We start from the raw sequence: 27,195 nt of genomic DNA, 5'->3' as shown, positions 1-27,195 counted from the left end.
CTCACAATAAAAAAGGCAACTCACAGAATGGGAGAAAATATATGCAAATCATACTAGTATATCTAAGGAAGGATTAATATTCAATACATCTAAAGAACTACTCAACAACAAAATGACATCAAAAATAGGGAAAGAGCTGGAATAGATATTTCTCTAAAGAATATATACAAATGACCAATAATGAAATAATGACAAAATACCTAATGTTATTAGTCATTAGAGAAATGCAAATCAAAAACCACAATGAGATACCACATTTCATGTTCACTGGTATGGCTATTACCCCAAAACGGAAAGCAACAAATATTGGCAGGGATGTGGAAACATTGGAACTGTTGTACATTGTTGGTGGCACTGCTGGTGCAGCCATTGTGGAAAACAGTATGGAGAGTCCTCAAAAAATTAAAAACAGCTGCCATTTGATCCAGCAATTCTACTTCTGGATACTTATCTGAAGAAAACAAAAACACGAATTCAAAAAGACATATGCTCCCCTATATTCATTGCATCAGTACTTACAAAAGCAGGATATGGGAAACAACCTAGGTGTCCATCAATAGATGAATGGATAAAGAAGATGTCCTGTGTGTGTGTGTGTGTGCGGTATACACACAATGGAATAGTACTCATCAGTAAAAAAGAATGAAATCTTGCTATCTGCAACAACATGGATGAACTGAGAGGGTATTATGCTAAGTGAAAGAAGTCAGATAGAAATGGATGCATAGATGTAGAGAACAAGCTGATGGTTGCCAAATGGGAGGGGTTGGAGAATGGGTGAAATAAAATAAATATATATAATAAATAAAAATTTAAAATAAAAATGGTACAGTGCTATTAAAAATGGTTTAGCAGTTCCTGTAAAAGTTTTAACACATTGTGATCTAATATTCTTTCCTGTATATACCTAAAGGAATTGAAAGCAGGTACACCTAACAAATACTTGTATGCCATTGTTCATAGCACCATTATTTTTTAATATATATTTTTATTGATTTCAGAGAGGAAGGGAGAGGGAAAAAGAGATAGAAACACCAACGATGAGAGAGAATCATCGATTGGCTGCCTCTTGCACTGGCTCCACTGGGGATCGAGCCCACAACTGGGGCATGTGCCCTGACCAGGAATCGAACCTCCTTAACATTCTGGTTCATAGATTGACGTTCAACCACTGAGCCATGCTGGCTGGGCACAGCAACATTATTTACCAAGGCCAAAAGGTGGAAACCACCCATCAACAGATGAAAGGGTAAACAATATAAATAAAATGGAATGTTATTTATTCATCCTCAAGAATGAAATTCTTTTTTTATGATCACTTAAAAAAATTGATCATAGAGAGAGGAAGGGAGAGAGAGAGGGAAAGAAACATCAATTGGTTGCCTCCTGCACTTGTCCTGACTACGGATTGAACCCACAGCCTTTTGGTGTATGGGACAATGCTCTAACCAACTGAGCCACACTAGCCAGGGCAAGCATGAAATTCTGACTTATGCTACATACGTGGATAACCTTGAAAACACTATACAAAGTGAAATAAGCCAGACACAAGAACAGATATTGTATAATTCCACTTATATGAGGTACCAAGAACAGAAAATTCATAGAAATTGAAAGTAGAATACAGATTACCAAGGGCTGGGTAGGAAAGAAGAATAGGGAATTATTATTTAAATAGAGGCCCGGTGCACGGATTCATGCATGGATGGGGTCCCTCAGCCTGGCCTGTGCCCTCTCATAATCTGTGACCCCTCGGGGGATGTCGGACTTCTGGGTTTCAGCCCGATCCCTGCAATCCAACATTCCCCCCCCCCACCCCCCTACCAGGGATATAGCAGCGCCAAAGCAGCAGACAGCTAGCTAGGAGCCCCGGCCAGGGCTAGGCACAGCTCTGCTGCTGCTCATCCCAGCTCCGCTGCACCTGCTGCTGCCACCACTGCTCAGTAGCACTGCCGCAAAGGCAGGAGAGGCTCGCGCCGCCACAGCTGCACTCGCCAGCCGTGAGCCTAGCTGAGTGGTGCTCCCCCTGTGGGAACACACTGACCACCAGGGGACAGCTCCTGCATTGAGTGTCTGGTGGTCAAAGCACGTCATAGCGACTGGTCGTTTGGTTGTAATGGTCGCTTAGGCTTTTATATATATAGTTGGGTATAGGATTTCTGTTTGGGGTGTTGAAAACTTTTGAAAATATAACAGTGATGGTTACAAACACTGTGAATGTCTTTAATACCACTGAATTGTACACTTAAAATGGCAAGATGATACATTTGTTATATTTCGTATGTTTTACCACAATTTAAAAAATTAACTTAAGTGTGAGACTAAAACTATAAAACTGTTAGATGAAAATATAGAAATAAGTCTTTGTGACCTTGGATTAGGCAGTGATTTCTTAAGATATAGCACCAAAAACACAAACAAGAAAAACATAGATAAATTAGACTTCTTCAAAATTAAAAACTTTTGTGTTAAATTCAAAGGACACCATCAAGAAAGTGAACTGAGCCCTAGCTGGTTAGGCTCAGTGGATAGAGTGTCGGCCTGCGGGCCAAAAGGTCCTGGGTTTGATTGCAGGAGGCAACCAATCGATGTGTTTCTCTCACATCAGTGTTTCTCTCTGTCTTTTCCTCTCACTACCACTCTCTCTAAAAGATCAATGGAAAAATATCCTCAGGTGAGGATTAACAAAAAAAAAAAAAGTGATCTGAGAATCCATAGAATGAAAGAAAACATTAGAATGAAAGAAAATATTTGTAAATCATATATCTGATCAGAGAATTACATCTAAATTATGTTCAGAACTACAACTTAATAAAAAGACAAATAACATAATTAAAAATTGGGCGAAGGAATTGAATAAACATCTCTATTCACACAACAGTCAGTATTCTTTATATACAGTTGGCCATTAAGTACTTGAGTTATCAGGGAAATACAAATGAAAACCGCCAGATGCCACCTCACATCAGTTAACAAATTTTCAGAATCAGTTTTCATTTCTGAAAATGTCTGTAAATGCACTATGAGTATTGGTTTTGGGGTTACAAGTAAATTTTAGTGAGTAGGTAAATTCACAAGTAAGGAATCCATAAACAATGTAGATTTAATGTACCTCTTTAAAGGGCAGTAATTGAGGAGAGCTTGTTTCTGTTTTGGTTCTAAATATTCACAACAGATCACCTCCTTTCACCCAGATACTTTTATTAGCATAAAGTAAAATCTAAACAGGTAATTCTCATGGTGGGCCAAGTTGTGAATTACTGTTGTGTTCCAGCCTCTCTCAATTTTATACATGACCTGATAGATGGAATATCCCTTGCTGGATGTCACATAGAAGAAGAAGAAAAAAAGGACTTTTGGGCAAGATGGCAGCATAGGTAAACTAAGTACTCCACTCCTCTTATAACCACATCAAAATTACAACTATACAACACCATCATTCAGAACTACCTGAACCCTGGCTAAATGGAAGTCTTACAAATAGGGAATTAAAGAAGAAGGCATATTAAGGCCCAGTAGAAGGGGCTGGTCCTAAACTCACAGTTGGTGGAAAAAATTGGGAGGGACATCTCAGCTGCAGAGGTCCCCCCTGAGGAGCAAGGGGTTGCCAGCCCAGGGTTGCAGTGCCAGGAAGAGAAGTCTTCATAACTCCTGGTTGTAAAAAACAGCGGGGATTGAGGATGAGGGAGAAGGAGGGCTATTGGAGTCTTGGGCAGTTCCTTTTAAAGGACCTGCACACTGACTTGCTCAGACTCACTCCCTCTGAGCTCCAGGACTGGGGCTGCAGCGTTAAAGGCACCAGAGAACATATGGGGAGGAACTGAATTGTCCAGCCTCAGGGCAAGAACTTGGGGGGAGGGGCAACTTTCTCCCAGACAGAAGTGCTAGCAGAGGCCATTGGTCTTTTGATGAGCCCTCCCCCCACAGAGCCAGCAGACAGGCTTCATCTCTAAGACTCCATCAATCTGGCTCACACTGTTTGCCCTGCCCTGGTGATTCCCTGAGGTCCTACCCCACTCATCTTTTAGACTTTTCAATAGGAATGGCCTGTCTTGGATCATGCTTCAGATTTTCCTAAAATTAAGCATACACTAACTGAAATGAAGAATAATTTACAGGGAATCAACAGTAGAGCAGATGACGCTGAGAATCAAATCAGTGATTTGGAATATAAAAAGAACAGAAAGAAAAAGAAATTTTAAAAAATGAGGATAGTGTAAGGAGCTTCTGAGACAGCTTCAAGTATATTAATGTTTTCACATCATGGGGGTGCCAGAAGAAGAGAGCAAGAAATTGAAAACCTATTTGAAAAATTTATGACAGAAAACTTCCCTAACCCGGAGAAGGAAATAGACATGCAAGTCCAGGGGAAGTACAGAGTCCCAAACAAGATGAACCCAAAGAGGCCCACACCAAGACACATCATAATTAAAATGCAGAAGGTTAAAGAGAGAATCTTAAAAGCAGCAAGAGAAAGACAATTGGTTACAAAGAAGCTCCCATAAAATTGTCAGCTAATTTCAACAGAAACTTTGCAGACCAGAAGGGATTGGCACAAAGTATTTAAAGTGATGAAAAGCAACGACCTACAACTAAGATTATTCTCCCCAGCAAAACTGTAATTTAGAATCGAAGGACAGATAGAGCTTCACAGACAAGAAAAAGTTAAGGAGTTCATCACCAAACCAGTATTAGATGAAATATTAATGGGTCTTGTTTAAAAAGAAGAAGAAAATATAAATATCGAAAGAAAATGGCAACAAATATCTATCTGGCAACAATTAAATCTTAACAAAATAACAAGCAGAACAGAAATACACTGATAGATACAGAGGACATTTTGACAATTCAAAATGGGAGAGGGGTTAGGGGGAAGGAGGGTGAAAAAGGTGAAGGTATTAAGAAGTCCAAATTGGTTTTTACGGAATAGTCATAGAGATACAAAGTACAGTTTAGGGAATATAGACAATAATATTCTAATAACTTGTCATGGTTGTGAGATTTATTGGATGATCACTTAGTAAGTTATGTAATGTCTAATCACTGGGCTGTATACCTGAAACTAATATAATTATGTCAACTGTAATTGAAAAATAAAAATAACTTTGAAATAGAGGGGGGAAAAAAGAAAGGACAATAACAAATATTTGCAAGGATGTGGAGAAATTGGAACTCTCTTACACTGCTTGTGGGAATGGCAAATGGTTCAGCCACTGTGCAAAACAGTCTGTCATTTCTTCAGAAGTAAACATAGAGTTCCATATGTCTCAGCAGTTCCACTCAATATTCAAGAAAATTGAACCCAGTCTACACAAAAATGTGTACATGAATGTCCACAGCAACATAGCCAAAAAGTAGTAACAACCCAAATGTTCATCTTTTGCTGAATGAATAAACAAAATGTGGTATATCCATACAATAAAAAGAATAAAATACTGATGCTAGAACATGGATGAACCTTGAAAACAATATGCTAAGTTTTAAAAAATCAGTCAAAAAGGACCTTGTAGTGTAACTCCATTAATATGAAATGTCTAGAATAGGCAAATCTAGAGACACAGACTGGAAGCTACTTAGAGCTGTGGTGATTGGCAGAGAACTGAGGAGTGACTGACTGGTAATCAGTGAAGGTTTTCTTTTGGAGATGAGGAAAGTGTCTGGAATTAGATAGCGGTGACAGTTGTGCAACTCTGAATATATTAAAAATCACTAATTATATCTTCTACAAGGGTGAATTATATCTCAATAGAACTTATTTGAACATTTTTTTTGCTAATCCTCACCTGAGGATATTTTTTTCCATTACTTTTCAGAGAGAGAGTGGGAGGGAAAAATGGAGGGGGGAGAGAGAGAAAGAGAAACGTTGATGTGAGAGAGATACATTGACTGGTTGCCTCCTGCACACATTGTGACCAGGGCAGGGAGAGAACCTGCAACCCAGGTACGTGCTCTTCACCAGGAATCAAACCCAAGATCCTTCAATGTGCAGGCCAACGCTCTAATCACTGAGCAACACTGGCCAGGGCAAAACTGATTAAAGTTTAAATTTTTTTTTAGAGAGAATTCAGGGAACTGAGGGAGGGGAGAGAGAGAGAGGAAGAAAGAGAAAGAGAAACATTGCTGTGAGAGAGACACTATTGGTTTCCTCTCACATGCACCCCAACCAGGTCCAGGAATTGAAACTTCAATCCAGATGTGCCCTAGATCAGCAGTCAAACCCATGACCCTTGGGTGCATGGGCTGATGCTCTAACCACTAAGCACACCACCAGGGCTAAAGTTTGTGTTTTTTTAAGGACAATTTTTAAAACATATTTTTATTGATTTGAAAGAGGAAGGGGGGTAGAGAGAGAGAGAAACATCAATGATGAGAGAGAATCATTGATTGGCTGCCTCCTGCACACCCCCTACTGGGGTGGGGGTGGAGATCAAGCCCGCAACCCAGGCATGTGCCCTTGGCCCGAATCGAACCTGGGACCCTTTAGTCCGCAGGCTGATGCTCTATCCACTGAGCCAAACCGGCTAGGGCTAAAATTTTAATTTTAAAAAAGACAGGGAAGAAATTGAAACAGTATATTTTTTATATGACAGCTAAAGTAAGTACTTAATGTTTCAAGTTAATTGTTGGTATTATTTTTTACAAGCATTATAATAAAGCTTATTTTCTTGTAATAAAAAACGTTACACTAATATAGATATAAGATATAATCATCCACCACCGACATTTCCTTCCTTTTGTCCCAGTTTGCTTCCTTTTCAGGAAGATAATTTAATTTGTTAGCAAGAATAGATTTGAATCCTGAGAAGCTCATCTGATGTGGTCAGTTAGCATATTTTCTGGTTCACTTGATTTTGCAGTCCCATAAGTAGTGGTACTGGTGGACACCTTCTTTATGAGAAAATAGCTGCTTTTTGAGTGACGGTCTGTCAGTGGGCTGTGTTATGCTTATATTAAAGACATAGTATTCTTTCTTGTATGTCAACCTGTTTTTCATTATTATTATTGAATTTAGAGAGAGAGAGAGAAATATTGATATGAGAGAGAAACATCAATCTGTTGTCTCTTATACGAACCCTGACTGGGGATTGAACCCAAAACCTGAGCATGTGCCTTGACCAGGAATCGAATCCTCGACCTTTTGGTGCAGGGGACAACACTCCACCAACTGAGCCACACTGGCCCTGGCTTTTTTTTTTTTTTAAATAAGTGTTTTTTTGGCTGGCTTTCAGGGCTAAGCAAGAACTTTATAAAGTAGGGTTCTGAATTGTTGCCTTTAACCTAAGAAACAGAGCACTTGTGCAAACCCTTACTGAGTGCTTGTGAATCAATAGTTTCTAATAGTTTCTATTTATCTTTTACATGGGAACAATTAAGTTCCAGCCCTAGCCAGTTTGGCTCAGTGGATAAAGCGTTGGCCGGCGGACTGAAGGGTCCCGGATTCAACTCTGGTTAAGGACATGTACCTTGGTTGCAGACTCCTCCGTGGCCTGGGCCCTGGTCAGGGTGCGTGCAGGAGGCAACCAGTCAGTGTGTTTCTCTCACATCGATATTTCTCTCTGTCTTTCCCTCTCTTCCACTCTCTCTAAAAATCAATGGAAAAATATCCTCAGGTGAGGATTAAAAAAAAAAAAAAGAACAGTTAAATTCCAATAAATACCTAAATCATACACACACAGACATGTGCTATAGTGGAGGAGGAGGTGGTTTTGGGACACCTTTAACAATTTTTTAAAAAAATATTTATTTATTTCAGATATTTTTATACCTATGCCGGAGAACTTATTAGTAAATTTAAATGAAAGTAAAGAGGTAAGGCACATTTTCCTATCCAACATGTTTAATTGCAATATTGAAGGAATATATTTTTAAAATATTAAGTAAAATTTTGCTTCTTTCTATGACATTTCTAATATGTGTAGCATTTTATATTTTGATGTTAATTAAAATTTATCAAAAGAACTACTCTTGACTATGCCTTTGAACTGATTGCTTTTAAGTCTAATGTAGCAAGTTATTTGTAGTTGGGTAGAAGATGAGCCTATTCCATTAAGGAGGAAAACCTGAAGGAAACCTGCCTTGCCAGCCACTTGGGAAACCGGGAGGGTTACTGAGATAAGCTTCTGGTCACTACACAGAAGCACTTTAGTTAGGCTGCTTTCAGTGCCCTGTGCTTTTCTGATTCACAGAGTGTCATTGGGGTCAGTGCAGAAGAAACTCTTATTACCTGCCTGGAAATTGCCATGACATAATACAGTGAGAGGTGAACAGAATGTGTCTGAAGGGGGGATGTTGTCTACCCTGTATATGCATATATGCCGTAGGGGTAACATTTTAACTAGCAAGTCTATGGTCTCAGCTCTTGGCAATGGTGACTTCGCCATAGTGCGATATATTTTTTCCTATTAACTCTCTCTATTTGTACATCCTAACCTAAATAGGTGTTTTTCATTTTGTTTTTCTTTTTTTGTGATTATTACTAGTTGGCAAATTTACTGTATATCGTAGATTTTGCAGTAGGGAAAAGTTAAACTCATTTTGGAACTAAAAAGAATACAGTGTGTAGAGGTGATTGAGAAGGCCATATTTCACGGCATTAAAAGAAATCAAATCTCTAAACTGTGATGGCTCTTTTGGATACATTTTGGACTTATAGTCTTGCTGGACTACTTGCATGTGCAAGAACTGTAAGGCCGCAATTTTTATTTGTCTTGCTTGCCAATTTATAATGTTTATTTAAAATGACTTTCTTGTTATTTGACCTACTTCATTGTTTACTGTACTGTCTGTAGATTCTCTGACCATCATCATGACTCAGTGTTTTGTCTATTGTATTAGTTACTGGCTTTTTGTAAAAAAAAATTTTTCAATTGTAACACTCTTGAGTTTTCTTGTTTTATTTCACAAGCTTGTCCAAGATTTACTGAAAACTTTGCCACAAATGTTCGCCAAGACCCTGGAGACCCAGAGTGCCTTGGGTCCTGCACTTCAGGCTGCCTTTAAGCTGATGTCCCCAACTGGTGGTCGAATGTCTGTCTTTCAAACACAACTCCCAAATCTTGGAGTAGGAGCCCTGAAACCACGAGAGGAACCCAACCAAAGGTCATCTGCTAAGGTTAGAAGGTCATCAAATCTATGATAAGATTTATATTGGTGTTCTGTCTCTGATCATAGAGCTTGTTTTTGTTTTTTTTTAATTTATATTTCAGTTGTGGAGAGTAGGGAATATGAGAAAATAGGTAAAGTGTTTCTTTCTTATATAGACTTTTCTGTTTTATTACATTACTAGAGGCCCGGTGCACAAATTCGTGCACCAGTGGGTCCCTCAGCCTGGCCTGTGGGATCAGGCCAAAACCGGCTCTCCGACATCCCCTAAGGGGTCCCAGATTGTGAGAGAGCACAGGCCAGGCCAAGTTACCCCACCGGTGCATGATCAGGACCGGGGAGAGACATGGGAGGTTGGCCAGCCGGGGAGGGACCACGGGAGGGCTCCAGGGTGTGTCCGGCCCATCTCACTCAGTCCCAAACGGCCGGACCCCAGCAGAAAGCTAACCTGTTGGTCAGAGTTTCTGCCTCCTGGTGATCAGTGCACATCATAGCAAGCGGTAGAGCAACCTTAGCATATCATTAGCATATTAGGCTTTTATTATATAGGATTTTCTACCTGATTCACTCTTACCTTATTTTTAGATCTTTAGCATGCCATTAGCAATGCAGCCTGCCTTTAATGAGAAAGGCAGACTAAGAGAATAAGCTTGCTAGGGACAAAGTAGAACCTGAGTGATCAGTAAAAAATACTCATAGTTTGGTATGTTGACTGCTATGCATTACTTTTGAGCATCTTATATTTATAAACGTAGTTTGAGATATATGTTTCTCAAAAAGATTATGAGAAGCCATATGCTATAATGATAATGGTGTTGGTCCTGGAGTCAGTCTAAGTTCCACTGCTTTTTAGATGCATGAGCTTGAATAGTTACTTAATTTCTTTGCCTCTTGTTGCCTTTATATTTATAAAATGAAAATAATGATAGTACCCATCTCTTATGGTAGTTAAAAGGGCTAAATAGGTATTACATATGAATTTTTAGAACCATTTCCAGTATACTATTTAATAGATTATTGAATTTAGTATAATAGTTTTCTTTTAAAGTCAAACAAAAGAAAAAAATTCTTAAGTAGATGTTTCTTATTGAAAAATTACAAATATTCTCAAGCCAATGGATTTTGTTAATATCTTGGTATGTATAGATAGAAATTTAATTATAAAATAAATTTAAATTTCAATAAATTATTATTATTATTGATTTCAGAGAGAGGAAGGGAAAGGGAGAGAGAGAGAGAAACATCAATGATGAGAGAGAATCATCGATAGGCTGTCTCCTACATGCCCCCACTGGTTATCAAAGCTGAAACCCGGTATGTTCCTTGATCAGAATCGAACTGTGATCTCCTGGTTCATTGGTGGATGCTCAACCGCTGAGCCACAGTAGCCAGGCTAGAAATTTAAATTTTATGACAATTTTTTTTTGTAAGAGAACATTTATTTGGTAAATCACAGGAATAGAAGAGTTAATTCCTAGAAGAAATGGGTTTAGGAAACAAGTTATGCAGGTAAAGGAAGGGCCCTTGGAGCTTGGGAGTGAGGAAGCTAATGGTGCCTGGGGCAAGGAGGGAAAGGGAAAGGGAAAGGCATGGCATGCTTCCAGGAGGGAAAGTGCCTAAATTTTATAACAATTTAATGATTTAAAATTTTTTCTCTTTTTAATTTATTACTAATAGGAAATTCACTTGACACCATCCACTGACTTCTATAAAAAATTAGCTTTGGACTGTTCTGGTCAGCAGGTAGCTGTTGACTTATTCCTTCTCAGTGGACAGTATTCTGATTTGGCTTCTTTGGGTAAGTTTTCCCTAATAATTATTTTTCTCAAATGAGTGTCAAAATGATACTTATATAATCATATTCTAAATAGGAGATAAAGTGAAAGGAATTTAATGTCCTTGGGAGAGTTAGTCAGGTTATTCCAGTGGTCGGCAAACCGTGGCTCGTGAGCCACATGCGGCTCTTTGGCCCCTTGAGTGTGGCTCTTCCACAAAATACCACGTGTGGGCGCACATACAGTGCAACTGAAACTTCGTGGCCCATGTGCAGAAGTCGGTTTTCAGCCTGGGCAAGTCTATTTTGAAGAAATGGCGTTAGAAGAATTGGGGATATGTTCACTGAGGTCGACCCCTCAGATTGAGGACATTTTTAGCAAAGGCCAGCTTAGGAGTACCCTAATTAAGTTAATAACAATGTACCTACCTATATAGTTTAAGTTTAAAAAATTTGGCTCTGAAAAGAAATTTCAATCATTGATATTTGGCTCTGTTGACTAATGAGTTTGCCGACCACTGGGTTAGTCTATTATAAACCCTAATAGAGGCCCAGTGCACAAAATTTGTGCACTTGTGGGGAGGGCCTCAGCCCAGATTGCGAGAGGGCTCAGGCCAGGCCAAGGGACCCCACCAGTTCACAGTTGGGGCTGGGGAGGGACGTGGGAGGTTGGCCAGCTGGTGAAGGACCATGGAGGGCTCCAGGGCGTGTCCGGCCCATCTTGCTCAGTCCCAATCGGCTGGACCCCAGCAGCAAGCTAACCTACCAATCAGAGCGTCTGCCCCCTGGTGGTCAGTGCACATCATAGCGTGTGGTTGAATGGTATTAGCATATTACACTTTGATTGGTTAGATGGCCAACCAGACGACTGGACACTTAACATATTAGGCTTTTACTATATAGGATAGTCTTCTACTTTAAAAATTTATAGTAGAGAAATTTATATGCTACTATTTAAAGGAATGAAATATTCCTTTTTAAAAAAATATATTTTTAGTGATTTCAGAGAGGAAGGGAGAAAGAGATAGAAACATCAATGATGAGAGAGAATCAATGATCGGCTGCCTCCTGCACACCCCCTAGTGGGATTGAGCCCACAACCAGGGCATATGTGCCCTTGACCAGAAGCGAACCTGGGGACCTTTAGTCCACAGACCAATGCTCTATCCACTGAGCCAAACCACTTAGGGCAAAATACTCTTTTTTTTTGACGGTACCTGGAGAGGTTGAAGGAAAATTAATTCAAATGCCTGTAGTTACTTTGGTGTGGTAATAGTAGTCAACAGCAGAATTTAAAAGGAGTGTGTGTTTTCTTCCAGGTTGTATTTCTCGGTATTCAGCAGGTAGTGTCTATTATTATCCCTCTTACCACCATCAGCACAACCCAGTCCAAGTACAGAAATTACAGAAGGAGCTACACAGATACCTCACTCGGAAGATTGGTTTTGAGGCAGTCATGAGGATTCGGTGCACCAAAGGTGGGGGCACTATTTTTTTGTATTTATGTAGGAGTAAATGTTTCTTTTGATAATGTGTATATATATATATATATATATATATATATATATATATATATATATATAGTCTTATCTCAAAATTTGCTCTTCTAAGATATTTTACTTAATCTGATGGAATATGCAATTAAGAATAAGAAGGAACATATGTTTTTTTAAAGGGACTATTTTGAATATACTAAAAATCACTGGATAGTACACTTGAAAAGGGTGATTTTTACTGTATATGAATTATATCTCAATGGAAAAAGATTATAATTCCAAAGAACATAAAATATATTATTGATGGATTTTTAAAAATATATATTTTTATTGATTTCAGAGAGGAAGGGACAGAGATAGAAACATCAATGATGAGAGAGAATCATCAACTGGCTACCTCCTGCACACCCCCTACTGGGGATTGAGCCCAAAACCCGGGCATGTACCCTTGAATGGAATCAAACCCCGGACCCTTCAGTCCACAGGCTGATGCTCTATCCACTGAGCCAAACCAGCTGGGCCTAGTGTTTATGTTCTATCCCATTCATTCAAGATCGATGGACCTACAAAATGGTTTCTGCAGATTTTGCTTATAAGTTACTGGAAATGTGTATCCCAAAGGTGCTTTTAAAACTTTCTCTATTTGTCAGGACAGAAGCTATTTTATGTGTACCTAATTTTGCGTAAGAGTAAAAAAGCTTGCCAACAAACCAGCAGTTTGCCTTCTTTTCTTTTCTTTTTTTTTTTAAATATATTTTATTGATTTTTCACAGAGAGGAAGGGAGATGGATAGAGTTAGAAACATCAATGAGAGAGAAACATCCATCAGCTGCCTCCTGCACACTCCCTACTGGGGATGTGCCCGCAACCAAGGTACATGCCCTTGGCTGGAATCGAACCTGGGACCCTTCAGTCCACAGGCCGACGTTCTATCCACTAAGCCAAACCGGCAAGGGCACTTTGTTTTGTTTTGTTTTGTTTTGTTTTGTTAATCTTCACCTGAGAATATATTTTCCATTGATTTTTTTTGTTGTTGTTGTTAATCCTCAACCAAGGATATTTTTTCATTGATTTTTCAGAGAGAGTGGAAGGGAGGCGGAGAGACAGAGAAAGAGAAACATTGACGTGAGAGAGTCACATTGGTTGCCTCCTGCATGGCCCAGAGCAGGGCCAGGGATTGAGCCTGCAACTGAGGTACATGCCCTTGACCAGAATCAAAGCCAGGACCCTTCAGTCCGCAGGCCAAAATGCTCTATCCACTGAGCCAAACCAGCTAGGGTTCCATTGATTTTTTAAAGAGAGTGTTGGAGGAGAAAGGAGAAAAAACATGGATGTGTCACATTGATTGGTTGCCTCCCACACATAAACCTGCAACCCTGAATGGGGATTGAACCCGATACTTTGGCATATCGGGAAGATGCTCTAACTGAGCTAATCTGCTAGGGCTGATTTATCTCATTCTTTTAAACTTCTAATAGTATTTAGTACAAATACTGAATGTACAAATCACAGTTTGGTTATTTTACTACAGATTGGCATTGAGGATATTTCTAATTTTTTAGTTATTACAGACAAAAACAGTACTGCTTAATTTTTTTGGCACATATCATTTGGTACTTGAATGAGTGTATCTGTAGGATAAATTCTTAGATATGGGATTACTAGGGTCAAAGGACATAATTAACTTAGAATTTTTGGTGGATATTGCAAATATATCCTTCAACAAAGTTTTTTGAAAATTTGAGTCTTCACCTTCATTTAAGAAGATATCTCACCCTCACAAAATACTGTGTATTATCTAATACTAGAGGCCCGGTGCATGACATTCGTGCACTGGGGGTGGGGGATCCCTCAGCTTGGCTTGCACCCTCTTGCAGTCTGGGATCCCTCTTGCAGTCTGGGGCTCTCACAGTCCGGGACCCCTCACTCCTTACTACCCGCCTGCAGCAGAGGTGGGAGAGGCTCCCGCCACCGCTGCTGCGCTCGCCAGCCAAGAGCCCGGCTTCTGGCTGAGCAGCGCTCCCCCGTGGGAGCACACTGACCACCAGGAGGCAGCTCCTGCACTGAGCGTCTGCCCGCCCCTGGTGGTCAGTGTGCATCATAGTGACTGGTCGTTCCGCCATTCAGTCTATTTGCATATTAGCCTTTTATTATATAGGATAGGATCATTCTGTTCCAAATTCCAGTGTATGGGTACTTTTCTCCACACTTCCAAGTAATTAACTCAATCCTGACACTATCTACCTGGAGATAGAATCAGATTTCACAGGTTAAACCCCCCAGGCTCCCAATCTCCTCGCCGTAATACACACATACACTTTAGTAACTAATTTCAAGTTCAGGGTTTTGCCTGTGCTCTGCCTGACTGGCTATAGATTGGAAGTTTCAACAACCCCCTCTATGGGTTCCATTAATTTGCTAGAACGGCTTAAAGAACTCAGACATATTTTACTCGTTAGATTACTGATTTATTATAAAAGGATATAACTCAGAAACAGCAAGATGGAAGATCTGCACAGGCAAGGTATAGGGAAAAGGAAGGGTATGAAGCTTTTGAAGCTCCAATAAGTATTCCACCCTCCCTAAATCTCCAAATGTTCACCAACCTAGAAACTCTCCGAACCCCCCATTCTTTAGGGTTTTTTTTTTTTTTTTTTTTTTTTTTTTTTTTTTTTTTTTTTAATATATTTTTATTGATTTTTTACAGAGAGGAAGGGAGAGAGATAGATAGTTAGAAACATCGATGGGAGAGAAACATCGACCAGCCGCCTCCTGCACATCTCCCACGGGGGATGTGCCCGCAACCCAGGTACATGCCCTTGACCGGAATCGAACCCGGGACCTTTCAGTCCGCAGGCCGACGCTCTATCCACTGAGCCAAACCGGTTTTGGCTCTTTAGGGTTTTTATGGAAGTTTCATTACATAGTCATGATTAATTAAATTATTGGCTATTGGTGATTGATTCGATCTCCAGCCTTTCTACCCTCCCTGGATGTGTCTTGAGGGAGGGGGTTGGACTGAAAGTTCCAACCCTCTAATCACATCAGTGGTTTCTCTGGCAACCAACCCCCCTCCTTAGATTACCTAGGCACTTTCTAAAAATCACCTCATTAACATAGCAATAGATACCTTTTTTACTCTCATTACTTGGGAAATTTTGAGGGTTTTAGGAGCTCTGTGCCATAAATCTTTGAAGACCAAATATATATTTCTTTTACAAATCTTTTATAAATCTAAACTTTAATTTACTCTCTGCTAATCTGATAAGTGACTAGGGTAAGATGTAAATATCCATATGTAGGTGTATATAAATAATATTTTATAAATTTTTTTTCTAGGTCTTTCCATTCATACTTTCCATGGGAACTTCTTTGTTCGGTCAACAGACTTACTGTCTTTGCCCAATGTAAATCCAGATGCTGGATATGCAGTACAGATGTCAGTGGAAGAGAGTCTTACTGACACTCAGTTGGTTTCCTTTCAGTCAGCACTTTTGTATACGTCCAGCAAAGGTGAGTATTGTGGCCAAAAGCACATAACATGAGATCTACCCTCTTAACAAATTTTTACGTGTACAACCCAGTATTGTTAACTGTAAGAACAATGTAACAAAGGTAAGTTTTTTTATTTGGTCATGTATTCTCTGCTTTTGATAAACTCCCTCTTTGGAGGTAATTACTCATTTCTATTAAGCCAAATCAATATTCCTTATCTTAAAGTTTTGTTACTGTTTCTGGTAAAGTGGAAATGTTTGGTATTTATTTTTCTTAAGCATTTTATTTAATAGGCATTTATTTAGAGTCTACTTAATGTCAGGCACTGAAATATGTTCTGATGACAAAACAGTCAATAAAACTCCCAGTCAGGGCACATTCCCAGGTTTCTGGCTCAATCCCTGGTAGGGAGCGTGTAAGAGGCAGCCAATCAATGAATCTCTCTCATCATTGATGTTTCTATCTCTCCCCCTCTCCCTTCCTCTCTGAAATTAATAAAAATATATATATATTTTTAAAGACCAGAAGAAAAAAATAAATAAATAAAATAAAACTTTAGAGTTTTCACATTAACATTAAAGTTTTGATACTGTCCTCTACTTACTATTTAACCCTATTTGGTTTTAAATTGAAAAGAAGTGATTTTAGTATAAACTTTTAAAAATATTTTTTAATTGATTTTTCGAGAGAGAGGAAGGGGGAGGGAAAGAGAAACATTGATATGAGAGTGAAACATCAATCAGCCTCCTCCCCCACATCCCACACCAGGGATCTAGCCTGCAACCCATGCATGTGCCCCAATTCCTGGCCAGGGCAATATAACCTTTTTTAACCCTTTGCACTCTGAACCATTCTGGACATTGGCTACCAGCTACTCGACGCTACTTTGTGGCGGAAACGTGCATTTACAGACCCTCGTATTATTTAGTATAATTTTGGAACCAAGTAACGTATTATAATGATATTGGACTTATATGAATTAGGTGACATCGAGGAATGTATATTTGCAAAAAAAACAATATTTTATTGTTTATAATTTTGTACAGTATGATAAGTTTTGTAACACTCCCCAATATGCATTGCAGGCTGATTAGTGCATGTTTGACAGTAATAAGTGGCTTGACACCTGCCACCAGGTGTTTTCTTGTTAGAACACACAATGCAGTCCCGTTTTCTTTGTCCCACATCGGGAATATGTAGTTTATTGTTTAATCCGACACAAAACCCGCTGCCATTTCTTGTATATATCTTAGTAATTTTACGATATTTTGATTTAATTTCTTGTGCCATTTCAAGATAAAACTTCAGGGAAACATGCATGTCTCAAAAAGTTGCGTTGAAATAACTCAATTTCCCGTAATCACTAATAAACTGCAATGTCCCCTGAGAGGGGACATCCGAGTGATATGCTAGAATTCCAATGTCCCCTGAGAGGGGACAGCGGAGTGCAAAGGGTTAATGTAGTTGTCTCTTACTATCACTTTTGTGTTTTCTCCAAAGGTGAAAGAAGAATTCGTGTTCATACTTTGTGTTTGCCAGTAGTTTCAAATCTGAATGAAGTCTTTCTCGGAGCTGATGTTCAAGCAATTTCAGGGCTATTGGCCAATATGGGTAAGAATTATTATCACCTATTGTAAATATTTTGCAGGTATAATAACATTAGAAAAACCCACATTCAATGATGAGAGAGAATCATTGATCGGCTGGTTTCTGCATGCCCCCTACTGGGGACCAAGTCCACAACCCCAGGCATGTTCCCTTGACCGGAATCGAACTTGGGATCCTTCCGTTCGCAGGCTGATGTTCTATCCACTGAGCCAAACTGGCTAGGGCTAGTTTTATCCTTTTGTTGTTGTTGTTAATCCTCACCTGAGGATATTTTTTCTGTGATTTTTAGAGAGAGTGGAATGGAGGTGAGGAGGGGGAGAGAGAGGAGAAAGAGAGAGAGAGAGAGAAACATCAATGTGAGAGAGATACATCTATTGGTTGCCTCCCACATGCTTGGAATCAAACCTGCAAACCAAGCATGTGTCCTTTACCAGGAATCAAACCTGGCACCCTCCTGTGCACAGGCCGACACTCTAACCATTGAGCCATTCAGGCCAGGTCTCTAACCATTGAGCATTCAGTTTTGTCTTCATTTAAATAATTAGCTTTAAGGGTTTCAGTGTTTTGGATTCTATGTATACCTGCTAAATGGCTATTTGAATAAAGGATCTGCTCAGATAGCCTTATCTTTTAAATTTAAAAAGCTTTATTGAGATACTAGAGGCCCAGTGCACAGATTCATGTACCGGTGGAGTCCCTCGGCCTGGCCTGTGCCCTCTCGAAATCTAGGACCTCTCGGGGGATGTCGGGTAGCCGATTTCAGCCCGAACCCTGCAGACCCAATCCAGACAGGAGGGAGCTCTATCCTGTGTATTGAGTGTTTGTCCCCTGGTGGTCAGTGCGCGCGTCATAGCGACTGGTTGACCAATCGTCTGGTGGTTCGGTCGTTCGGTCACTTAGACTTTTAGATAGATAGATAGATAGATAGATAGATCATTTATATACCCTATCACTTAACCCATTTTAACACATTGAATGCGGGAAACGTATTTATACGTTTTACGTTGACTGGGAGTAAGTAGAGAGCAGGACATGTATTAATACATTTTTTTATAGACTAGCGGTAGAATGCGGGTAACGTATAAATACGTAAACTAAAGTTATCATAATTTTACTGAACGTTGCCATTTGCGCAAAAAAATTAGCAAAAATGGCCCGCGCCATGTGCCACCTGTTAGCGCCTGATGAAAACTACCCGCATACAATGTGTTAAGTGTACAATTCCTTTGTTTTTAGTATATTTACAGAGTTGTGTGACTATCACCTCAATCTAATTTTAAAATATTTCTATTACCCCCAAACGAATGTCATGCCCATTAACAGTTATTGCCCACTTTTTCCTTCTTACCTCATTGGCCTTAGGCAACACTAAATTGCTTTCTGTCTCATAATCAGCCTACTATGGACTTAAGTAACCATTTTTTTTAACTTAATGCTTAATATTAGTAGTTAATAGCTTTATTATGAGCCTGTAATTTGGATTACAGTAAGATCATTAGACTTGGAGTCATGGAATTTGGGATTGCAAACCAGTTAACTATCAGATATAAGTTTGCAGCCATGGCCAGATTCCATGGGCTAACAGAAAATTTATTAATATCTTCACATCAGTTGCCTCCTTGACTTTTTTTTTTTTTGGACTCTTTCTCAAACACATAGAGCTAAACAGTTCCTGTTCTTGTTCTCCTTCAGGGAAGACTGCTAGTGGGGGTTCATTTGCTTCAAACTCAAAGCTGCCTATAGTTGGGATATTTACCCATTTTCTTTAATGCCTGACTGGGAATATTTTTCTTTAACGGAGTCCGATGTAGGTTCGAACCACACATTAGTCTTCCCATAGGTTGTTAAAAGTTAAAGATTATGATGAAAGAAATTTGAAGGTTGCTGCCTTTATTTTTTGTTGAAACAGTACTTTTTTTTCTTTTATAAAAACTGTCAATACTTTTTTTTTTAATTGAAGATCTAATTGGCTTTATTTATTTATGTGTTTGGTTGTTTTTTAATCCTCACCCGAGGACATGCTTCATTGATTTTCTTTTCTTTTTCATGTTTTGTTAATCTTTATTGTTGAAAGTATTACATATGTATTACATATGTACCCTTTTTTCCCCATTGACCCCTTCTAGCCTGCCCCCGCCCCCTGCCCCAGGCCTTCACCACATGATTGTCTGTGTCCATGGGTTATGCATATATGCGTACACATTGATTTTCTTAGAGAGAGAGAGAAACATTGATGTGGGAGAGAAATGTCTATCGGTTGCCTCCCATATGCAGCCTGACTGGGAATCGAACCCACAACCTTCTTTTCATGGTACATAGAATGACGCTCCCACCTATCGAGTCCCCAAACCAGGGTGAACTAATGCTTTTGGGTAACAGTATGATTATTATCTTTATTATTATTATCATCAACAACTAACTATGTGTCAGGCAGTACTGTGGATTATTTTTAAAAGTGTTCACAACAGCCCTAGCCAGTTTGGCTCAGTGAATAGAGTGTGGGCCTGTGGACTAAAGGGTCCCGGGTTCGATTCCAGTCAAGGGCACATGCCCAGGTTGTAGGCTCGATCCCAAGTAGGGGGTGTACAGAAGGCAGCCAATCAGTGATTCACTCTCATCATTGATGTTTCTATCTCTCTCTCCCTCTTCCTTCCTCTCTGAAATCAATAAAAATATTAAAAATTAAAAATAAAAGTCTTTACAACAATTTTTTTCACTGCTACTAAATTTGGTTGATTCCAGTATGCACATTTTTTCACATTTTATCAAAATCTTTATATTAGAATGTCTTAAATTGATAAAGTCTTAGAGTTACTGTTGAGCAGATAGCAATAGTCTTCATTTTTCTCTTGCTTGTATACAAATTTGGTCATAGATGTTAATAACATTACTTAATTGGGTATATTTTTGGTACCACATGCATTGAGTTTAATTGTAGTTTGAGAGGCTTTCTTCTATTCATTAAAGAGCTCTTAGAGAATTATTTTCATTATCTGTCATGCTACTCTGTTTATATTATAGTGCTTTCAGCATTGAAAAAAATGTTTTGAGTATATAGGATGCATACTATACATATTTCTCTCTCTTAACTCTATCAAACAATCAAAACTTACTTTTTTTATTCTGTGGGGTAGTTAAACTTCTACTTTATTTTTCTCTTGTCCCTACCCCCATCTCTATAAGCTGTTGACAGGTCTGTGACTGCCAGTCTGAGTGATGCTCGGGATGCCCTAGTGAATGCCGTCATAGACTCTCTTTCAGCTTATCGCTCTTCAGTCCTAAGTAGCCACCAGCCCGGACTCATGGTTCCTTTTTCGTTGCGGCTTTTTCCACTCTTTGTGTTGGCTCTCCTTAAACAGGTAAGAGAATCAAAACCAGAAACTACCGCAGTGAAAATGTCAAAGGCAAAATTTTTATCCTGTGAACCCCTAAACAATGTATATATAACTTTATGCCAGCTAAATTTTCTGACGGCAAGGACCATAGCTCTTAACAATGACAGACCACATTTTGTTTATTATTTACTTCTCTCTTACTATGATTTTTGTCCATGAGGACACAGTTTTTATATTTTTTTGTTCACCACTTTGTCCCAGCACCTACAACAGTTCCTAGTACACAGTAGGCATTCAGTAAATATTTTTTTGAGTGAATAAATGGAACTTTCCTTCTTTGATTCCTCATAGTACTCTTTCTTCTTTCCTAGTGACTATTCACATACCAATTTAAAATATCTTAACATTTAAAAGTCTTCGTTTATTTATAGTCAATGCACTTGTTTTGAGGCATAATTTCATTACTGTTACCTTTCTGCCTCTTTCTACTCCTTTCCATCAGTAGGAAAGCTTAAAACATTACCTCAAAACTTCATTATTCTCCATGAAGCTAATATGCCAGTTAAAAACTCACAATTACTCATTAACTCTATTCTGCTAAGTAGTTGCCCTCATTTGTGTTATTATTCTTCCTGGTTGATACGTAAGCTTTGTACATTGTTTAATTTCTCTTAACTGTGGGAGAAACAAAGATGGTTAAATACCAGTAATCATCACCCTGCATTTATAGAACACTTAGATCTTTGCTTCTTCAAATGACATTTAGTTTGTCATCTGTAGTATAACTTTATCCTTTATGGTGACATTTGTTTCTATCTCATTATCACTATGTGGTAGATAGAGTGTTTAGATCTATTTCACTGATTAGGAAACAGACACCAGAGAGATCAAATTACTTTGCCAAGGTTAGGTAATTAATTTCTGAAGACTTACAGGTGGTGATATAGTCATAATTTAGCCATAGTCACAATATGCGTGACTTGTTAAAAGATATTTTTCAGAAAATAATTAATAGCAAACTTTCTAATTTTCTCTGAAGATATTCTTTTAACAACTGATATTTACAAAGTTTTATATGTATTTTTAAATACTTTTTTTTTGGTGGCGGTGGTTTTTTTGTTACAGAAATCATTCCAGACTGGGACAAATGCACGTCTAGATGAACGCATTTTTGCTATGTGTCAAGTGAAAAACCAGCCCTTGGTTTACCTTATGCTCACAACTCATCCCAATTTGTATAGAGTTGACAATCTTTCAGATGAGGTAAGATTACTTCATTTTTTAAGTGGCTTTTATTTGCAGGTTTATAAACCTAATTATATTCAGTACATTGCAGAAATGAGGAAAGGTTTTTTTGTTTTTTAAGCTTTTTATTTTATTCCTTTGGTAGGTCTGTGAAAATAAATTTTGGTTTTGGAGACTTCCTGAAAATAGTGCCTTTATTTAAGTTGCCTAAGACAAATCTCCAGAGCAGATCTAAATAAATGAAGAGATTGTCAGATTGACCGGAGAAACCTATGAATTATTTATTTAAACAAATTGATCTGAAAGGAGTATTCTAAGAATCAAAATAACATCTAAATACCCAGGTCAATGTTTAGTGTAACAGTGTTCTTAAATTAAAGAAAATATATTTATCTTAAGTTGTAACATTTTTGTCCTTGATAGGAAATTTACCTGAGTTAAAGTTCCAAGTATCTAAGTGTTAAATTGTAATCTTTCTTTTGAAAATTGTGATCAAGTTAGGATATATATGTTGGAAGTAATATTTTGGTTAAAACCTTTCAAAGTTTAAAGAAGTTAAGATATCTTGCATATAGAAAGGAGAAATTGCCTATGAAATTTGAGTTAATTTTAGCAAATGAAAACTATTGAGCCAGCCACAGAGGCTCAGTAGTTGAGTGTATGCTGGTTGGTTGGTTTGTTTATCCTCACCCCAGGATACTTTTTCCTTTGATTTTATTTAAAGAGAAAATGGAAGGGAGGGAGGAGTGGGGGAAAGAAAGGGAAATATCAATGTGAGAGAGACACATCGATTGGTTGCCTCGATCAGGGCTGGGCATCCAGCCTGCAACTGAGGCATGCGCCTCCCAACTGGGAATCGAACCCACAACCCTTTGGTCTATAGGCCAACACTCTAACCACTGAGAAAAATCAGCCAGGGCTGTTTTAACAAGTGATAACTATTTTGTTATCTTTTTAAATATGAATAATTATATTTGAAAATTTTTGGTCAGTTGTGACTCCATATTACCTGTATCTAAGAGCTTTATTTTTGTGTTTAATTCCTCAGGGAGCACTCAACATCAATGATCGGACTATACCTCAGCCGCCTATTCTTCAGCTTTCAGTGGAGAAGCTGAGCAGGGATGGAGCTTTTCTCATGGATGCAGGCTCTGTGAGTAGCTGACTGATTCAGATCCTTCTGTCTGCATGTTACCATACCTTCATTCCCCTTAACATCTTTCTTCTTGAACAGATTATATGCTATTTAATTTATATATTTTTTTATTAGCCACCTTCCCCCTCCATAGCATCCTTTTATACAAAGCATAAAATGTCTCATCTTGGTAAATAGTAATTATTAATTAGTTCAGTTGAGGGCTATACAGTATCATTAAACTTACTAATCATTTTGACCTTTTAAAATATACTTAAAAAAAAAATAAAATAAAATAAAATAAAATATACTCAAAGGTAAAGGTAAGTCAACAACTCACTCCTTTTTTTAAAAAAATATATTTTTATTGGTTTCAGAGAGGAAGGAAGAGGGAGAGATAGAAACATCAATGATGAGAGAGAATCATTGATTGGCTGCCTCCTGCACGCCCCCCACTGGGGATTGAGCCCACAACCCAGGCATGTGCTCTTGACCGGAATCGAACCTGAGACCCTTTAGTCCACAGGCCGACGCTCTATCCACCGAGCCAAACAGGCTTGGGCTCACTCCTTTTTTTTTATTGTATTTATTGGTATGACATTGGTTAAAAAAATTATGTTTTCACATATACAATTCTATAATATATCATCTGTACAGAGTGGAGCAAAAATAGGCTTACAGTTGTTCATATAGAAAATAATACAATAATTAATAAAATACAAGAATAAACTGTGGAGAAAAAAAGAATAAACTGTGTTTTGCGTATTCACAACTGTAAACCTACTTTTACACCACCCTGTATATTGTATCGTGTGATTACCACCCCAAGTCCAGTCTCCTTCCATCACCATTTATCCCTCCTTTACCCTCTTCTACCTCCCCCCACTCCTTAACAGCTTACTCTTAGGCTACATCTCAAAATGATTTTCTTCTTATCCCCAGGTACTGATGCTTTGGATTGGAAAGAATTGTGGACAGAATTTTCTCAGCCAAGTTCTAGGAGTTCAAAGCTATGCATCAATTCCACAGACTATGGTAAGACTGTCTTATAGTGATTGGAATAGTCTTTAAAGGGCATTTCAAATGTGACAAAACATGAATAGCCCGTTTTAAAATCGTGGCATACTAAATTTTTTTTCCAAAAAAGAAAATGTCGCCACAGATTCTCTTCCAATTGAAAATACTCAATTTATGTTTTAAAGGCATTTTAAAAAATGTTTTTATTGATTTCAGAGAGGGAGAGGGACAGAGAGATAGAAACATCAATGATGAGAGAGAATCATCAATCAGCAGCCTCCTGTGTGCCCCCTTCTGGAGATCAAGCTCGAAACCCGGGCTTGTGCCCTGACCGGGAATCAAACTTTGACCTCCTGGTCATGGGTTGACGCTCAGCCATTGAGCCACACTGGACAGGCTCAAAGGCATTTTTTAGGTTATTTTGTATCATTGACTTATCTTTTTTTTTTTTTTTAATATATTTTTATTGATTTCAGAGAGGAAGGGAGAGGGAGAGATAGAAACATCAATTATAAGAGAGAGAATCATTGCCCTAACCAGTTTGGCTCAGTGGATAGAGCGTCAGCCTGCAGACTGAAGGGTCCCAGGTTCGATTCCGGTCAGGGGCATGTGCCTTGGTTGTGGGCACGTCCCCAGTGGGGGGTGTGCAGGAGGCAGCGGATCAATGTTTCTCTCTCATCGATGTTTCTAACTCTCTCTCTCCCTGTCCCTTCCTCTCTGTAAAAAAATCAATAAAATATATTTTAAAAAAAGAGAGAGAGAGAGAATCATTGATCCGCTGCTTCCTACACGCCCCCCACTGGAGATTGAGCCCACAACCTGGCATGTGCCCTTGACTAGAATCAAACCCGGGACCCCTCAGTCCGCAGGCTGATGCTCTATCCACTGAGCCAAACCGGCTAGGGCTGACTTATCTTTTTTAAAGAATTTTTCTATTTCTCAATTACAGCTGACATACAATATTACATTAATTTCAGGTGTACAGCATAGTGATTAGACACTTACATAACTTACAAATTGATCACCCTGATGGCTTATCTATTCTTGTCTGTCTGAGAGTATACTATTTTTTCAGAAAGTAATGAACTTAGTTGATGGCACAGAAACAACAAAAAAGTGTTATGGGCACATAAATTCATTGTTCTTTGGCAGGATTCTTTTAATTGCTGCTTTGGAGTAAGAACTAAGCTAATTGCCATGTAAGCAAATGACTTGTGATCAGTGTCTGTTGGATTACTATTGGTTGTTGAAGAGAGTAATAATGGACTGTCACTAGCCCTGTGACCTTGGACAAGTAACTAACAACCTCATTTGTTGCTCATAGAAGTGTAATTGAGATGATTCATGAGAAAGCATTTGTTAAACTATATTGCATTTGGATAGTTTTATATTGAAAAGAGATAATTAGCCCTGGCCGGTTTCGCTCAGTGGATAGAGCGGCCTGCGGACTCACAGGTCCCAGGTTCGATTCCAGTCAAGGGCATGTACTTTGGTTGCGGGCACGTCCCCAGTAGGGGGTGTGCAGGAGGCAGCTGATCGATGTTTCTCTCTCATCGATGTTTCTAGCTCTATCCCTCTCCCTTCCTCTCTGTAAAAAATCAATAAAATATATTTTTTTAAAAAGAAAAGAAAGAATTATAACATGGTCTTATTTAATGTCATATTTTTTGGTCCCTATCATTTTGTCAGCAACTTTGGAAGATGTGCTTTATGTCAGCATTTTTTCATATTTATGGTTTAACTCCATTCACAGAAGTTAGTAGGAGATTCTTGTATTTAAAAACATGTGAGGATTATAGCTAGGATTAGCACTAGCTTTCAGACTTTGAGTAAAACTACTGGTCTGAATGATTAGATATTTTAATGAGATAAGAAATTGTTGCATCTGTGACAAATGCCTAATGAATCAATTCATTCTAAATGTCATAATAAAATGAAGAGAAGAGTTAGGGTGTTTTTCTACATAAGGGCTAAGCAAAGTATGCCTAAGGGGGTCTGCCACCAATAAAGTTTTATTGGAACATAGCCATGTCCATTCACTATGTATTGTCTATGGCAACTTTAGTGGAACAATGGCAGAGTTGAATAGTTGCAATAGAGACTAAATGACCTGCAAACCTAAAGTATGTACTGTCTGGCTCTTCAAGAAGTGTGCCCACCCCTTACAAGGAAATTGTGGTATGCAGAATCTCAGGCCCCTCCCCAGACCTCCTAAATCAATATCTGCAGTTCAGCAAGACCACCAGGTGATTCATATACAGCTGTCCCCCATTTACTTATGGTTTTGCTCTCCGCAATTTCAGTTAGCCACTGTCAAACACGGTCTGAAAATATTAAATAGAAAGTTCCAGAAATACACAATTTATAAGTTTTAAATTGTGTGTTGTTCTGAGTCGCGTGATGAAATCCCACACCATCCCTCTCTGTTGCCAGGGATGTGAATCATCCTTTTTCCAATGTAACCACACTATACACCACCTGCCCATTAGTCATTTGGCAACTGTATCAATTATCAGATTAACTGTCCAGGTATCAGAGTGCTTGTGTTCAAGTAGCTCATTATTTTACTTAGTAATGACCCCAAAATGCAAGGGCAGTGATGCTGGAAATTTGGATATGCCAAAGATAGCCGTAAAGTGCTTACTTTAAGTGAAAAGGTATGTATGTATGTATGTATGTATGTATAGAAAAACATAGGGTTCAGTACTATCCATGATTTCAGGCATCAACTAGGGGTCTAGGAATGTATCTCCCATGGGTGAGGGGGGCACTACTGTACATGATAAAGTTTGAGAATCACTGTAGATGATACATTAAATATGATTAGAGTAAGTGGGATATTGTTGGCCTTTGTTTAACAGACAGACCTTCCGGACCTTGATACCCCAGAATCTGCCAGAACAATAGCTTTCATATCTTGGCTTAGAGAACAAAGACCATTTTTCCCAATACTTTATATAATAAGGTAAGTTGAATCTTTCATTTGCT

The 27,195-nt window shown here is 38.6% G+C and overlaps 1 protein-coding gene across 2 annotated transcripts in view; it reads left to right on the top strand.

Moving 5' to 3' along the window:
* Positions 1-27,195, top strand: part of SEC24A (SEC24 homolog A, COPII coat complex component) — a 64,404-nt gene that overhangs the window by 36,176 nt on the left and 1,033 nt on the right. For both annotated transcript variants that reach the window (XM_070414982.1, XM_070414981.1), the window contains 11 exons: positions 7,754-7,809; positions 8,906-9,112; positions 10,780-10,900; positions 12,196-12,354; positions 15,712-15,885; positions 17,368-17,478; positions 20,659-20,834; positions 21,936-22,073; positions 23,104-23,208; positions 24,133-24,225; positions 27,069-27,172. In XM_070414982.1, coding sequence (XP_070271083.1) covers positions 7,754-7,809; positions 8,906-9,112; positions 10,780-10,900; positions 12,196-12,354; positions 15,712-15,885; positions 17,368-17,478; positions 20,659-20,834; positions 21,936-22,073; positions 23,104-23,208; positions 24,133-24,225; positions 27,069-27,172 — 1,444 coding nt within the window. The remainder of the gene's footprint in view (positions 1-7,753; positions 7,810-8,905; positions 9,113-10,779; positions 10,901-12,195; positions 12,355-15,711; positions 15,886-17,367; positions 17,479-20,658; positions 20,835-21,935; positions 22,074-23,103; positions 23,209-24,132; positions 24,226-27,068; positions 27,173-27,195) is intronic.

This window comes from Myotis yumanensis, unplaced genomic scaffold (genome assembly GCF_028538775.1).
Source record: "Myotis yumanensis isolate MYYU_CA2020_CCGP unplaced genomic scaffold, mMyoYum1.0.hap1 SCAF_5, whole genome shotgun sequence".
Classification (NCBI taxonomy): domain Eukaryota; kingdom Metazoa; phylum Chordata; class Mammalia; order Chiroptera; family Vespertilionidae; genus Myotis; species Myotis yumanensis.
The sequence above is the reverse complement of the archived record's forward strand: the minus strand, read 5'-3'. Positions and strand labels throughout refer to the sequence as shown.